The 16,762-nt window shown below is 49.1% G+C and overlaps 1 protein-coding gene across 2 annotated transcripts in view; it reads right to left on the reverse strand.

Annotated features, from left to right (window-relative positions):
* The window catches only part of SNX15 (sorting nexin 15), a 16,573-nt gene extending 2,816 nt beyond the window's left edge, over window positions 1–13,757 (reverse strand). For both annotated transcript variants that reach the window (XM_017537146.2, XM_017537147.2), the window contains exons 1-6: window positions 13,184–13,757; window positions 5,719–5,754; window positions 5,386–5,506; window positions 2,979–3,094; window positions 2,730–2,877; window positions 2,278–2,421 (exon numbers count right to left, since the gene is read on the reverse strand). In XM_017537146.2, coding sequence (XP_017392635.1) covers window positions 2,278–2,421; window positions 2,730–2,877; window positions 2,979–3,094; window positions 5,386–5,506; window positions 5,719–5,754; window positions 13,184–13,282 — 664 coding nt within the window. In that variant the 5' untranslated portion in view covers window positions 13,283–13,757. The remainder of the gene's footprint in view (window positions 1–2,277; window positions 2,422–2,729; window positions 2,878–2,978; window positions 3,095–5,385; window positions 5,507–5,718; window positions 5,755–13,183) is intronic.
* Window positions 13,758–16,762: the final 3,005 nt, after the last annotated feature.

A 16,762-nucleotide genomic window follows, 5' to 3' on the forward strand; every position in this document is an offset into this window, starting at 1 on the left:
TTCAACAAAAAAAAAAAAAAAAAATGAAAGTGGTCCTACATCAAAGAGCTTTCAAAGATCTCCAAAAGGGTGATTCCACAATGCCAACAGATTCTCTGTCTCAAAAAAAAAAAAAAAAAGTGAAAGGAGATTCCTCACTGCCACAGGTCACTGGTCAGGCTTGAGCCAGGTGGAGTGGGGAGGCTGAGACCGTGAGACTGCGGTCCTAATTCAGACATGACTAGACTTTTTTTTTTTTATTTTTCTGAGACGGAATCTCACTCTGTCGCCCAGGTTGGAGTGCTGTGGTGCGATCTCGGCTCACTGCAACCTCCGCCTCCTGGGTTCAAATGATTCTCCTGTCTCAGCCTCCCGAGTAGCTGGGACTATAGGCATGCGCCACTACGTCCGACTAATTTTTTGTATTTTTAGTAGTGACGGGATTTCACTCTTGACCTTGTGATCCACCCAACTCGGACTCCTTAAGTGCTGGGATTACAGGCATGAACCACTGCGCCCCGCCAGGACTAGACTTTTTCTTGCCTGAGGGAGAGAGCTCACATGCCTTAAACTGACCAGAAAGCCACGGGTCTGTCTGCCCAGGAGGTCACCAAAGGGTGAAGAAGGGACACCAACAAAACAGGCTTAAAACCGCTAAGGAATCAAAATGGAAATTCTCCCATGATTATCCCGGAGTGAGATCAGCCACTCCACACCATGCCAGCAGTGACATCATAAACTTGGCAATTTTTTTCTTTTCCTTATATTTTTAAAATGGTTTTGCTTTGTTGGTTCCTTTTTGAGATGGAGTCTTGCTCTGCTGCCCAGGCTGGAGTGCAATGGCATATGTCGGCTCACTGCAATAGCCCCACCTCCCCGGTTCAAGTGATTCTCCTGTCTCAGCCTCCCTTGTAGCTGGACTACAGGCATGCGCCACCATGCCTGGCCTTATGTAAGTTTTTAATTTTAATTTTTGTATTTATTTATCTTTCTGAGACAGAGTCTTGCTCTGTCACCAGGCTGGAGTACAGTGGCACAATCTCGGCTCACTGCAACCTCCACCTCCCAGATTCAGGCGATTCTCCTGCCTCAGCCTCCCAAGTAGCTGGGATTACAGGCGCGTGCACCAGCACGTCCAGGTAATTTTTGTATTTTTAGTAGAGACAGGTTTCACCATGTTGGCCAGGATGGTCTCGATCTCTTGACCTCATGATCTGCCTGCCTTGGCTTCCCAAAGTGCTGGAGTTACAGGTGTGAGCCACCATGCCTGGCCTTATATAAAAGTTTTTAATTCTGAGAATAACAGACTGGGTGCCGTGGCTCATGCCCATCATTCCAGCACTTTAGGAGGCTGAGCCGGGCAGACCACTTGAGGTCAGGAGTTCAAGACCAGCCTCACCACATGGTGAAACCTCTTCTCTACTAAAAATACAAAAATTAGTCAGGCACCGTGACGTGCGCCTGTAGTCCCAGCTACTCGGGAGGCTGAGGCAGAAGAATGGCTTGAACCCAAGAGGTTGCAGTGAGCAGAGATTGCGTCACTGAGCTCCAGACTGGGTGACAGGGTGAGATTCCATCTCAAAAAAAAGAATAACAGACATGAGGTCTCACTATATTGCCCAGGCTGATCTTGAATTCCTGGGCTTAAGCGATCTTCCTGCCTCAGCCTCCCAAAGTGTTGAGATTACAGGTGTAAGTCACTGTGCCAGGCCTTGCCAAATCTTAGAATGAAAAACTCGTGTCTCAGAACTTGGGACTGTCAAGTCCCAGGATCTCAGAGCAAGAAGGTGCCCAGGACCCTGACCTCCATTGGTGGGGCCCTTCTATCTCTGGCGTCCCCAAATGCCAGTGGCTCCAGGCCCCCAGAGGGGTTTCCCTTTTTGGCTTCTCTTTGAGCTCAGACCTCACCCCCATTGACCAGCAGGCCTCTTGCCTTCAAGATCTGTAGCCAGACCCTGAAATCCCACCATGAGCTTTCAGGGAAGGAACTAAAATGTCCCAGGGCAGTGTGACCTGGCTCTTTCTAAAGCCTTCTCAGTGAGACGGCCCCAATGTGGGAAGTGCATCTTTTCCTTCCTTGTGGCTACTCGCTGCACAGGGGCATCCAGCATACCACGCACGAGCCCTGGCACAGGGCTTCTAATTCTCAATGAAGCTGCTATTGGCCCGAAGGGCGGCATTGCGGAGGGGGCATCTTTCTCAGATCTGCGCAGGCACTGAGCAGGCCGAGGCTCTGCCTTCCTCCCTGTCCCAAGGATATCCTGCCCTGGCTCCTTCCTGGCTGTCCCAGCTCATTACCTTCCTTGGAGAAGGGGTCAAAGAGCGCAAGCTCAGCCTCGGTGAGGGGGCCTCGGGCAGGGGAACCGGACGCCTCCTCGGTGCTCCCACAGTTAAAGAGGAGATCCAGGGCCTCCTGGGCAGGGCTGGATGGTGGGGGGTCCGCTGAGGAAGAGATAATTGGGGACATGAATACCTGCATTTATTTCTCAGCTTTCAAAATGGAATTACTCTCTCCCTAAACCCTTGCAGCAACCACGGGCATAGACAAGCCTATTATTAGGGTTTGTGCCCATCTTATAGATTAAGAAACTGTAGTGCAGAGAAGGAAAAGGACCTGCCCAAAGTTCATCAGCCAGCGACAGACCCAGGACACACACACATATCTCACTAAGATCGCTGAGGAGGGAGCGTGGGCTCCCTCCCCACTCTGCACCCTCCCGCCCTGGTTCCCTCCTCCCACCCCGACATACCTGGCACCTCCAATTCCTCAAAGCCCCTCCTTTCTGCAGGGAGCGGCTGGGGTAGCCGGGGGTCATCAGGGGGCGGGGTGGGGATCAAAGGGGGTGGCAGGATATGCAGGTCCCTGGACGCTTCTGAGGGTCGGGTCACCTCCCCACCCTGCAGGACAGAAAGACCAGCCTTGGGGAGTCATGGGGTGCAATCTGGTGGCAGGTACATGGCCCAGGTTCTGGGAAGGGGGAAGGACCAGGCGCACATACCCGGAAAAACTCCTTGAGCTGGGGGCTGTTGTTGAGCGCAGGTATGTGCACCGTGAAGCGAAGCAGGTCCTCTGCCCCCTTTCGCCGCTCCTCGATCACTGAGGCTTCAAACCGGCCTACAGCCCCCACGACAAGGAAGAGGGGAGAGTGGTGGTGACCCACAGAGACTTCTGCCCCAAAGCCACTTTTCCTGGTCCTGCCAGAGATGCTCTGAGCAACTCACTGCCCTCCTACCCATCTTCCCAGCAGTCTTCCCCGGCTCCTCCTGGGGTGAGGTAGGGGCTTCCAGGAGGCATCAGTCTCCCTATTCATTCATTTGTAAGATGTTTACTGAGCACCTACTATATGCTAGGCTCAGAAGGTGTACAGGTGAGACACAAGTCTCTGCCCTTGTGAATATCATATTCTATACAGGGAGAGCTAGGTAGTTAACAAGAAACAAAAGCATTTCTGATGGCTTTGATCTAATGAGGAGAAAAGTAAGGCTCAGAGAGGTAAAGTGACTTGCCCAAGGTCACACAGCAAGTAGCCTCCCTGTTTATTTTTTGAGAGAGGGCCTGGCTCTGTTACCCAGGCCAGTGGGTGTACGGTGGCACAATCTCAGCTCACTGAAACCTCTACCTCCTGGGATCAACCTGCCTTTTCCACCTCAGCCTCCCAAATAGCTGAGACTAAAGGCGCACACCTCCTTGCCTGGCTAACTTTTGTATTTTTTGTAGAGATGGGGTTTTGCCATGTTTCCCAGGCTGGTCTTGAACTTCTGAGCTCAACTGATTCACCTGCCTTGGCCTCCCAAAGTGCTGAGATTACAGGTTTGAGCCACAGTTTCATTGTTCTGTCCTAGGTATTAAGCAGAGCAGGCTAACTCTGGTCCAGTCACTGTGTGGCCAGTCTGCGGCACTCCCACTGGCCTGACAGCAGCGATCCTTCACCTTGCTTCAAAAGAACATCTCGGCCAGGCACGGTGGCTCATGCCTGTAATCCTAGCACTTTGGGAGGCCGAGGCAGACGGATCACTTGAGGTCAGGAGTTCAAGACCAGCATGGCCAACATGGTGAAACCCTGTCTCTACTAAAAATATAAAAATTAGCCAGGCGCAGTGGCATGCCCTGTAGTCCCAGCTACTCTCATCCCAAGTGCTCCTCAGCCACACAGGGCTCATGGCTACTGTTTTGGAAGACACAGGTCTACAGGAAATCCCAGCTGTGCAGCTGTGGCAAGGAATCCTGGTTCTGCCACCTACAGGCCAAGACCTTTCACCTCACTGAGCCTCAGCTCCCTTTCCTTGAAAATGGAGCTAATAGGCTGGGTGCAGTGGCTCACACCTGTAATCCTAGAACTTTGGGAGGCCGAGGCAGATCACTTGAGGTCAGGCATTCGAGACCAGCCTGCCAACATGGTGAAACACTGTCTCTACTAAAAATACAAAAATTAGCCAGGTGGGGTGGTACATGCCTGTAATCCCAGCTACTCGGGAGGCTGAGGCAGGGGAATCGCTTGAACCTGGAAGGTGGAAATTGCAGTGAGCCAAGATAGCGCCACTGTACTCTAGCCTGGGCAACAAAGTGAGGCTATCAACAATAACAAAAAAGAAAAAGAAAATGGAGCTAATAAAGACAGGAATTTTTTTTTTTTTTTTTTGAGACGAAGTTTCGCTTTTGTTGCCCAGGCTGGAGTGCAGTGGTGCGATCTTGGCTCACTGCAACCTCCGCCTCCCGGGTTCAAGTGAGTCTCCTCCCTCAGTCTCCCGAGTAGCTGGGATTACAGGCATGTGCCACCACACCTGGCTAATTTTTTGTACTTTTGGTAGAAATAGGGTTTCACCATGTTGGTCAGGCTGGTCTCGAACTACTGACCTCAGGTGATCCACCCACCTTGGCCTCCCAAAGCTCTGGGATTACAGGCGTGAGCCACTGCACCTGGCCTGCCAGGAATGTTAAAAGGCACAATATCCCAGCACTTTGAGAGGCTGAGGCGGGCGGATCATGAGGTCAGGGGTTCGAGATCAGCCTGACCAACATGGTGAAACCTCGTCTCTACTTAAAAAATTAGCTGGCATGGTGGCACGCACCTGTAGTCCCAGCTACTTGGGAGGCTGCGGCAGAAGAATTGCTTGAACCCGGGAGGCGGCAGTTGCGGGGAGCCGAGATCATGCCATTGCACTCTAGCCTGGACGATACAGTGAGATTCCGTCTCAAAAAAGAAAAAAAAAAAGCGCAATGTACAGGGTTAGGCTGCTCTGAGCCTCAGTTTCCTCATCTGTCAAATAAGGTCATCCCTAAAGGCGCTTCCAAATGTGCATCTGCCCAGAGATTCAGTCCCTCTTTATCCAGCCCCCACTGGCAGATGTGCCCTTTGCCTAGTGCTCCCTCTATCTTCGGCCTGAGTGCCCAGGTCTAACACTCACCAAACACCTGGGCCCGGGGGAAAGCAGGGAACTCCTCCAGGCGGCGGAAGAGGTTGCGGTGGGTGTAGGCCAGGTCTCCATGCAGCTTGTGGAAGTCGCTGTACCGCTTCCAGACCACCACCTACGAGGGACACGAGACTTGCCTGGGACTGGCAATGGTGGGAGGCAGCCACCTCCATGCCCAGTCTGCCCCCAGGGGGTATGAGGATCAGGATGCAACACTGCCATGCCCAGGGCTGGGGAGGAAGGAGGGCTGGTGTTCAAACAGAGTTACCAACTGCCCCTTGTCAGTTTCCAGATCTGGAACTTCCCTCTTCCTCCCAGGAGCCTCACCTCTTTGACATCCTCTGGGTCCTTCTTTGAGATGAACTGAGAAAGAAAGGCAAGAGCCAGTTGAGACCAGAGACCGCCAACTGATACCTTCTCACCCTGTCATGCCCAGGTGCCTCCTAGTCTCCTGCAAGGGGCAGTGTCCTTTGGCCACTGGGATCTGGCATCAAGGCACCCTGGCTTAAAGCCTTTGAGTGTAACCTCAGCAATTTTTCCACTATGCACCTCAGTTTCTCCATCTGTCAAACAGGAGGACCCCTAAAGGCCCATTTGGACTACTCCAACCTCAGCCCAACCATTTTATTTCTGAGACAGAGCCTTGCCCTGTAGGCTGGAGTGCAACGGCGTGATATTGGCTCACTGAAACCTCCACCTCCCCAGTTCAAGCCATTCTCCTGCCTCAGCCTCCCGAGTAGCTGGGATTACAGGCATGCACTACAAAACCTGGCTAATTTTTTGTATTTTTAGTAGAGACAGGGTTTCACCTTGTTGGCCAGACTGGTCTCGAACTCTTGACCTCAAGTGATCTACCTACCTTGGCCTCCGAAAGTGCTGGGATTACAGGCGTGAGCCACTGCGCATGGCCATCAGCCCAATTTTTACCCCAGTTCCTTGAACAGGCCAAGTCCCTGCATCTCCTTCTGAAACCAAATAACCCCAAATCTCCAAAGAAGGGAGGTTCTGCCTCAGGAACACCCTTCCTTAAGGAGAGAAAGTCCTGTGCTTCAGCACCCTGGACACAGAAGGAACCATCGCTGGAGCTAAAGTCCCCTGGAAGGGCAGACTTGGGTTTGAGGTGAAAACAGGATTCAGTTTTCATCATGTTATATTCATAATAATTTTAAAATAATGTCCCATGGTTTAGGGTATTTGATGGTTTAATAACATCTTCTGTGCTGGGCACAGTGGTTCATGCCTGTAATACCAACACTTTAGGGGGCCCAGCTGGGCAGATCACTTGAGTCCAAGAGTTTGAGACCAGCCTGAGCAACATAGTGACACCCAGTCTCTGCAAAAAATACAAAAAGTTAGCTGGGTGTGGTGGCGTGGCACACCTGTAGTCCCAGCTACTTGGAAGGCTGAGGTGGGAGGATCACTTGAGCATGGGAGGCAGAGGTTGCAGTGAGCTGAGATCACGCCACCACACTCCAGCCTGGAGAGAGTGAGACCGTCTTTCACACACTAAATAAATAAAAACATCTCCTACTCCTTATCCTAGACCCCACTGAGGCAGACATAATTAACATGCCCACTTAAAAGATGAGGAAATGGAGGCTCTGAGAGGCGTGGCCATAAAAGGTCACACACCAAGTAAGAAGGACGGCTGGGACTCAAACCCTGGCCTTGGCTTATGACAACAGAGAACTGCCTAAAACATTCTGGTAAAAGAAACTACTTAAAAATCATTGAGTGCTGGGCGAGGTGGCTCACGCCCGTAATCCCGGCACTTTGGGAGATCGAGACAGGCGGATCACGAGGTCAGGAGATTGAGACCATCCTGGCTGTTATAGTGAAACCCCGTCTCTACTAAAAATAAAAAAAAAATTAGGGACCGGGCGCGGTGGCTCAAGCCTGTAATCCCAGCACTGTGGGAGGCCGAGGCGGGTGGATCATGAGGTCAAGAGATCGAGACCATCCTGGTCAACATGGTGAAACCCCGTCTCTACTAAAAATACAAAAAAATTAGCTGGGCATGGTGGTGCGTGCCTGTGATCCCAGCGACTCAGGAGGCTGAGGCAGGAGAATTGCCTGAACCCAGGAGGCGGAGGTTGTGGTGAGCCGAGATTGCGCCATTGCACTCCAGCCTGGGTAACAAGAGTGAAACTCCGTCTCAAAAAAAAAAAAAATTAGCTGGGCATGGTGGTGGACACCTGTAGTCCCAGCTACTTGGGAGGCTGAGGCAGGAGAATCGATTGAACTCGGGAGGCTGAGGTTGCAGTGAGCCACGACTGCACCACTGCATTCCAGCCTGGGTGACAGAGCAAGACTCTGTCTCGAAAAAAAAAAAAAAAAAAAAAAAATTGAGTAGCCAGGTGTGGTGGCTCACACCTGTAATCTCAGCACTTTGAAAGGCTGAGGTGGGTGAATTGCTTGAGCTCAGGAGTTTGAGACCAGCCTGGGCAACATGGCGAAACTCTGTGTCTACCAAAAAATTCAAAAATGGCTGGGTGTGGTGGCTCATGCCTGTAATCCAGCACTTTGGGAGGCTGAGGATGAGCAAATCACTTGAGGTCAAGAGTTCAAGATCAGCCTGGCCAACATGGTGAAACCCACTCTCTACTAAAAATACAAATTAGCCAGGCATGGTGGCGCATGCCTGTAGTCCCAGCTACTCGGGAGGCTGAAGCAGGAGAATCGCTTGAACCTGGGAGGCGGAGTTTGCAGTGAGCCAAGATTGTGCCACTGCACTCCAGCCTGGGCAACAGAGCAAGACTCTGTCTCAAAAAAAAGAAAAAAAAAAAATTATTAGCTGGGTGTGGTGGCATGAGCCTGTGGTCCCAGCTATTCAGAAGACTGAGGTGGGAGGAGGATGGCTGTTGCCCAGGAATTTGAGGCTGCTGGGAGCCGTGATCACGCCACCACACTCTAGCCTGGGCAGTAGAGCAAGACCTATCTCAAAAAAAATAAAATGAAAGAAAATAAAAACAACATATACGAATATAGACCTGATAAAGGACTCATATCCAGAACTGATCAAGCTCTCCTACAGATCAATATTAAGACAAATGAATTTTTAAAATGGGCAAAATACAGCTGGACACAGTGGCTCACACCTGTAATCCCAGCACTTTGGGAGGCCAAGGCGGGCAGGATCATCTGAGATCAGGAGTTTGAGACCAGCATGGCCAACAGGGTGAAACTCCATCTCTACCAAAAATACAAAAATTAGCCACGTGTTGTGGCACAAGTCTGTAATCCTAGCTACTCAGAAGGCAGAAGCAGAAGAATCAGCTTGAACTCAGGAGGTGGAGGTTGCAGTGAGCCAAAATCACGCCACTGCACTCCAACCTGGGCAACAGAGTGAGACTCCATCTCAAAAAAAAAAAAAAAAGGCCAAAACACTTGAACCAGCACCTCCCACAAAAGAAAAAGTGTAAATGGCCAAGAAGACTCTGAAAATATGCTCAAGATCATTTTAGTCATCAGAGAAATATAAATTAACACTCCAATTAGACACTACACAACCCAGCACGAATGGCTGAAATGAAAAGGAAAGATACTGATGACAGCAAGTGCTGCTGAGAATGAAGTATAAAATGGTACCATCACTTTGGAAAACTGTTGGCAATTTCTTTTTTCTCTTTGAAGATTCCAGAAGTGATTGCAATTTCCAGTAAAGCTATATATATATATATATATATATATATATATATACACCTTTCCTGTGATCCACCAATTCCATTCCTAGGTATATACCAAGGAGAAATGAGTGTATAAGTCCATAAAAAATTTGTATATGAATGTTTGTACAACTTTATGACTCAAAATTTTTTTCTAAACAACCCAAATGTCCAACAGGAGAATAAATGAAGAAATAGTGATAAATTCATACAATGGAATACTACACATCAATAACAAAGAATAAACTTCTCCAGCCTGGACAGCATGGCAAAACCCTGTCTGCAAAAAAAAATACAAAAATCACCTGGGCTTGGTGGCTCACAGCTGTGGTCCCAGCTACTGGGGAGGATAAGGAAGGAGGATGGCTTGAGCCAGGAAGGTGGAGGCTGCAAGATCACACCACTGCCCTCCAGCCGGGGAGACAGAGTAAGACCCTGTCTCAAAACAAACAAACAAAACCCCCCAAAATCCCCAAACTACCGAAATATGCAACAGCATGGATAAATTCCAAAAACATTATAGTGAGTAAAAAAAGTAAAACACGGCCAGGCATGGTGGCTCACGCCCATAATCCTAGCACTTTGGGAGGCTGAGGCAGGCAGATCACCTGAGGTCAGGAGATGGAGACCAGCCTGACCAACATGGTGAAACCCTGTCTCTACTAAAAATATAAAAATTAGCTGGGCGTGGTGGCGTGCACCTGTAGTCCCAGCTACTTGGGAGGCTCAGGCAGGAGAATCACTGGAACCTGGGAGGCAGAGGTTGCAGTGAGCTGAGATCACGCCATTGCACTCCAGCCTGGGCAGCAGAGAGAGACTCCATCTCAAAAAACAACAACAAAAAAGTAAAACGCAAAAGAGTACTTATTGTATGACTCCATTCATATGAGATTCAAGAGCAGACAAAGCTAATCCATGCTGACAGAGTCAGGACAGTGGCTGCCTTGATGAGAGAGCAACCGTTTGAAAAGATCCAGAGAAACATTCTGGGAAAATGGAAGTGTCTGTATTTTGATCTGAGTGATGTTTGTACACACGTAAATACATAAAATTTGATTAAGCTGTATGTTTAAAATATGCTCACATTTATATAAATTATGCTTTTGTTTTTAACAATTTATTTACGTATTTATTTATTTTTTGAGACGGAGCCTTGCTCTGTCACCCAAGCTGGAGTGCAATGGCGTGATCTTGGCTCACTGCAACCTCTGCCTCCTCGCTTCAGGTAATTCTCCTGCCTCAGCCTCCCGAGTATCTGGGATTACAGACATGTGCCACCACGCCCGGCTAATTTTTGTATTTTTAGTAGAGAAGGGGTTTCACCATGTTGGTCAGGCTGGTCTTGAACTCCTGACCTCGTGATCTGCCCACCTCGGCCTCCCAAAGTGCTGGGATTACAGGTGTGAGTCACCACACCAGGCTTATTTTTTTATTTTTTAGATGGAGTCTCGCTCTGTTGCCCAGGCTGGAGTGCAATGGCGCGATCTCAGCTCACTGCAACCTACATCTCCCAGGTTCCAGGGATTCTCCTGCCTCAGCCTCCCAGGTAGCTGAGATTATAGGTGTGTACCACCATGCCTGGCTAATTTTTATATTTTTAGTAGAGATGGGGTTTCACCATGTTGGCCAGGCTGGTCTCAACTCCTGACCTCAGGTGATCCCCCTGCCTTGGCCTCCCAAAGTACCGGGATTACAGGTGTAAGCCACCTGCACCAGGCCCATTTAAAAAATTTTAAAAGTGAGACAAAAACCAAGACTATTAAAGAATATCAGCAAGTGAAAAAAAGCAAGATACAGATGCCACTGTGTATAAATAACAATAAAGTGGATACATGTATTTGCTGGGGATGTACAGTTTGTCTGAAAGGATAAGTAAGACACTAGCAGAGGCTGGGCAGAGTGGCTCAGGCCTGTTATCCCAGCACTTGGGAGGCAGAGGCAGGAGGATTACTTCAGCTCACAAGCTTAAGACCAGCTTTAGTAACATAGCAAGACCTCGTCTCTACTAAAAACGAAAGGGGAAAAAAATGGCCAGGTGCAGTGGTTCACACCTGTAATCCCAGAATTTTGGGAGGCCAAGGTGGGTGGATCACTTGAGGTCAGGAGTTCCAGATCAGCCTGGCTAACATAGTGAAACCCTGTCTCTGCCAAAAAATGTGAAAAGTAGCTAGGCATAATGGCATGTGCCTGTAGTCCCAGCTACTTGGGAGGTTAAGGTTGGGAGAATCTGAACCCAGGAGGCAGAGGTTTGCAGCGAGCTGAGATGGAGCCACTTCACTCCAGCCTAGGCAACAGAGTAAGACTCTATCTCAAGAACAAAACAAAGCAAGCAATGACACAAAAAAGCCAGGGAAGACTTACAAGAAAAGGTTACAGTTCCAGCCAGGCGAGATGGCTCATGCCTATAATCCTAGCACTCTGGGAGGCCAAGGCAGGCAGATCACTTGAGGCCACAAGTTCAAGACTAGCCTGGCTAAGATGGTGAAATCCTGTCTACACTAAAAATAAAAAAAAATAAAAAATTAACCAGACATGGTGGCATGCGCCTGTAGTCTCAGCTGCTCAGGAGGCTGAGGCTGAGGCTGAACCCAGGAGGCAGAAGTTGCAGTGAGCTGAGATTGTGCCACTGCACTCTAGCCTGTGTGACAGAACGAGACTCTGTCTCAAAAAAGAAAAGGAAAGGAAAGGAAAAAAGAAAAAGTTCACATACCAATCCCACCTCCAGTGTGTCTTCCCAGGGACAATCTTTTTATTTGCATTAAAAAAAAATTTTTTTTTAAGTTGTGTGTGTGTGTGTGTTTCAATATTGAGTCGGGGTCTCACTATGTTGCCCAGGTTTGTCTCAAACTCCGGAGCTCAAACGATCCATCTGCCTCAGCCTCCCAAAGTGCTGGGATTTACAGGTGTAAGCCACTGAGCCTGGCCTTATTTGCATTTATTTAGGCATGGAAAAGACATAAACGATTTGGGGAAAGCATAAATAGCTAAGATTCTGCACTTAGATCACTTTGGAAGTGTCCTTATGTGCTTGCTTCGCTTTTATAGTTAACTAATATACCAGCTTAATAGTCACCTAGTTGGCCAGGCACCGTGCCTCACGCCTATCTATAATCCCAGCACTTTGGGACGCAAGGTAGGCAGAGCATGAGGTCAGGAGATCGAGACCATCCTGGCTAACCACGGTGAAAACCCGTCTCTACTAAAAATACAAAAAATTAGTTGTGGTGGCATGCGCCTGTCCCAGCTACTTGGGAGGCTGAGGCAGGAGAATCGCTTGAACCTGGGAAGCGGAAGTTGCAGTAAGCTGAGATCGCGCCACTGCACTCCAGCCGGGGACAAAACGAGACTCCAACTCAAAAAAAAAAAAAGTCGAAAGTCGGCTAGTTAAAAATTCTAAAAGTACAAAAAATTTACAGTAAAAAGTCTTCTCCTAACTCCTGTCCCCGGTGACCTAGTTCCTCTTCCTGGGGACCTTCCTTGTTACCAATTCTTCTATATCATTCTACAGGTGTCCTGTTTTACTGTTTTATTTTTAATTATTTTGATGGTTTCCTCCATGTCTCTATAAAATGTACTTAAGATGTTGCTATTGCTTCACATATCAACTCCAGCCTATTGACTTCCTGCTGTGACCTTGATATGGCGACTTGCTCCCTAAGTCCGTCTGAGCTGCATGAATTTTCTTCAACCATTGACCAGTATTATTTTTTGAAAAATTAAAAATGGTTAAACTCGTTAAAGGGATTTTATGTAAGATCAAACAAACCGATAAACAAAATTTACAAGATTGGAATACTAACTAATATTTGGGTTAAACCAGAGTTTTCATGTTAATTTAGAGGAATTCACAGCTTGATGCCTAGACACTACACACCGAGCGTGGGCACACTCGCCATGCCTACCCGCGAACGGCCGTCCACGCCCTTTTAAAAAAGACAGCACCCACCTAGGGCTCCGCCCCCTTATGGTTACAGAAGTAAACGAAATCTCGTACGGCAACCTCGCCTTAAAGGGGAAACTCATTTCTGGCGTCTAAATAGGGAGCAGAAGCTGCAGCGCCTTTCTTAAGGTAAAACTCGGCGCCCCTCTACTTAAAAGGGTAAAGGAGGCCCTGGGCCCCACCTCACCTGTGCGGTTACTTTGTACTCGGTGTAGCCTTTAGGGTGCGTCCTGGGGTCCGACACTGTGTAGTGCCGCAGGAAGTCATCCTTCGCCTGGCGGGACATGAAACCGAGCTGGAGCTGAACGGAGCGGAGCGCCGGCCTCCACCGCCTCGCCGTCCCCACCCCTCCAGCCCGGCCTCCACCCGCCGCCGCTTCTCCCGGGCCTGCGCCCTTCTTCCTTCGGCCCAGGGATTTGGTCGCAAGTGACAGCGCTGTTCTGGTCGCGGGCGCTCGGCTAAGGGAGCGTCTAAAAAGTTCCCTCTCTGTGGTGAAGCGTAAACCTAGGTAGTTGGAAAGATTGGCTGGGGAGGTTATGATTACTTGTCCCTTTTCTGCCAGGTGATCAAGCCCACCCTATCCGAGCGTAATCCCTTGTCACAGACCTCCAAACGACTTCTCCCCTACTTCACAAATCCCTCCTTTCATTCATCCACCCAACTCTTATTGTGTCTAGTATGTGCAAGACAATGTCAAATTATTTCCCTGTCTCCCTCCACAGGATTCCACAATTCATATTTTCTGGAAAGTAGAGGAAGCAAAGAACGCTGGAGAAACAGGATGGTGTCATGGGCTCTGAGTCACGACTCTTATTAGCTGTAGGACTTTCCCTTAACTACGAAGCCTCAGTTTCTTATCTGTTGAAAGGAAATGTTTATAATATAACCTACCTAGGGCAGTGGAGCTTTTTTGCAGTGGGTTTGCTGCCAGAACACAGATGTCATGAAAATCTCCGTTAAATCAAAGCCAAAATGCGGCTCTGGCGTGGTGGCTCATGCCTGTAATCCCACTTTGGGCAGTGGAGGAAGGTGGATCACTTGAGGTCAGGAGGTTGAGACCAGCCAGGCCAACAAGGTGAAACCCCTTTCTACTAAAAATACAAAAATTAGCTGAACGTGGTGGTGCACACCTGTAATTCCAGCTACTCTGGAGGCTGAGCTGGGTGGATGGCTTGAATCCAGGAGGTTGGGACTGCAGTGAGCTGTGATCGGGCCACTGCACTCCAGCCTGGGCAACAGAGTGAGACTCCATCTCAAAAAAAGTGAAGCGGGGGGAAAAGACTCAGTTCAACCTTGTCATCTGATTTGGGCAAGTCCACCACTACTGGCCATCTGATCTACAAATGTGGTGCAATCCACAAAAGAACTCATGAAAAATTTGAGGAGGCTGCTGAGATGGGAAAGTGCTCCTTCAAGCATACCTGGGTCTTGGGTAAACTGAAAGCTGAACGTGAGAGTGGTATCACCACGGACACCTCCCTGCCGGCTATTGAGACCAGCAAGTACTATGTGACCATCATCAATGCCCCAGGATGCAGAGACCTTATCAAAAAGCTGATTACAGGCACATCTCAGGCTGATTATGCTGCTCTAATTGTTGCTGCTGGTGTTGGTGAATTTGAAGCTGGTATTTCCAAGAATGGGCAAATGCGTGAGCCCTTCTGGCTTCCATTGTTGGTGTTAACAAAATGGATCCCACTGAGCCACCCTAAAGAGAAGAGATGGGGGAAATCATTAAGGAAATCAGCACGTACATTAGGAAATTGTCTACAGCCCTGACGGTAGTATTTGTGCCAATATCTGGTTGGAATGGTGACAACAGGTGGGAGCCAAGAGCTCACATGCCTTGACTCAAGGGATGGAAAGTCACCTGTAAAGATGGCAATGTTGTGGAACTATGCTGCTCAGAAGCTCTGGCTCTCATCCTACCACCAACTCACAAGCTCTTGGTTCTGCCCCTCCAGGACAGCTACAGAATTGGTGGTATTGGTAGTGTCTCTGTGGGCCACATGGAGACTGGTGTCCTCAAACCCGGCCTGGTGGTCGCCTTTGCTCCAGTAAGTGTTAGAATTGAAGTGAAAATCTGTTGAAATGCAGCATGAAGGTGGGAGGCTTAAATATGATACATGGTGTTTTGTGCAGAGAAACCACTGTGAATAGCCACTCTTGTTCCAGAACTCAGATGTACAGGCAAGGTGTCTTGGTCTTCAGAAAGAAGCAAAGCATGGCATGGGGCTCATGCCTGTAATCCCAGCACTTTGGGAGGCCAAGGTGAGAGGATTACTTGAGGCCAGGAGTTCGAGACCAGCCTGGGCAACATAGCGAGACCCTGACTCCATGAAAAATTTAAAACTTAGCTAGGGGCCAGGCACAGTGGCTCACGCCTGTAATCCCAGCACTTTGGGAGGTCGAAACAGGTGGATCACTTGATGTCAGGAGTTCAAGACCACCCTGGCCAACATGGTGAAACCCTGTCTCTACTAAAAATATAAAAATTAGCCAGATGTGATGGTGGGTGCCTGTAATCCTATCTACTTGGGAGGATGGGGCAGGAGAATCCCTTGAACCGGAGAGACAGAGGTTGTAGTGAGCTGAGATTGTGCCATTGTACTCCAGCCTGGGTACTCCAGCCTGGGTGACAAGAGGAAAAAAAAAAAAAAAAAAACAATTAGCTGGGCATGGTGGCATGGGTCTGTACACCCAGTTATTCCAGAGGCTGAGGCAGGAGGATGGCTTGAATCCGGGAGTTTGAGGTTACAGTGAGCTCTGGAGTCACTGGGTTCAAGGTGGCAGCGAGCTATGATCATGCCGCTGCACTACAGCCTGGGCAACACGGTGGGATGCTGTCTCAAAAAAAAAAAAGCAGACTCCAGATCAGATGCTGGTGGTTCTGAACTGGGTGGTTCACCTAGCAGGTGTTCAGGAGGAGGCCAGGGATAGGGGATGTCCCCCCACTCAACACACACCAGGACTCCTCTGAAGACCCCTTCAGACATCGCTCCCCTCTCCAAAGATCCCTCAGCAGGGCTGTTGCCTCAGTTTCCTTCTCACCCATCTTCCCTCCCTCTCTGGCCCAGCATCTCCCACATTCTTCCCTTTCCCCTTCTTTCTTCCTGTCCCCTCCAAGCCCTTTTTCATCTAGAGCAATTTAGCCCCTGGCCTTCTCCAGATCTCCCACCCCACCAGCTCCCTCACCAGGAGGAGCAAACAGAAGGTGGCAGTAGGGGCCAGGCGCGGTGGCTCACACCTGTAATCCCAGGACTTTGGGAGGCCAAGGCGGGCAGATCACCTGAGGTCAGGAGTTCCAGACCAGCCTGACCAACATGGAGAAACCCCATCTCTACTAAAAATACAAAATTAGGCATGGTGGCACATGCCTATAATCCCAGCTACTTGGGAGGCTGAGGTAGGAGCAATTGTTTGAACCCGGGAGGCGGAGGTTGCAGTGAGCTGAGATCACACCATCACACTCCAGCCTGGGCAATAAGAGTGAAACTCCATCTCAAAAAAAAAAAAAAAAATTCAGTAACAGGGTGATGGGAAAATAAAAAATTTAAAAATTAAAAAAAAAAAAAAAGACGGCTGTGGAGCCGGAGAGGCTGCAGGGGCACCACACTGGGCTGCCCGCCACACTCCCTCAGGGGATGCTACCCGAGCTCGCCCAGGGAATGCTTGACCATGTGGTGGAGACCTCTGTGATGAATATCACTTTGTTATTTTCATATTTGTCTCTAACTATGAATAATCGACCTTTTCTTTCTTTTTT

The sequence above is a fragment of the Cebus imitator genome, unplaced genomic scaffold (assembly GCF_001604975.1).
Source record: "Cebus imitator isolate Cc_AM_T3 unplaced genomic scaffold, Cebus_imitator-1.0 Scaffold102, whole genome shotgun sequence".
Classification (NCBI taxonomy): Eukaryota; Metazoa; Chordata; class Mammalia; order Primates; family Cebidae; genus Cebus; species Cebus imitator.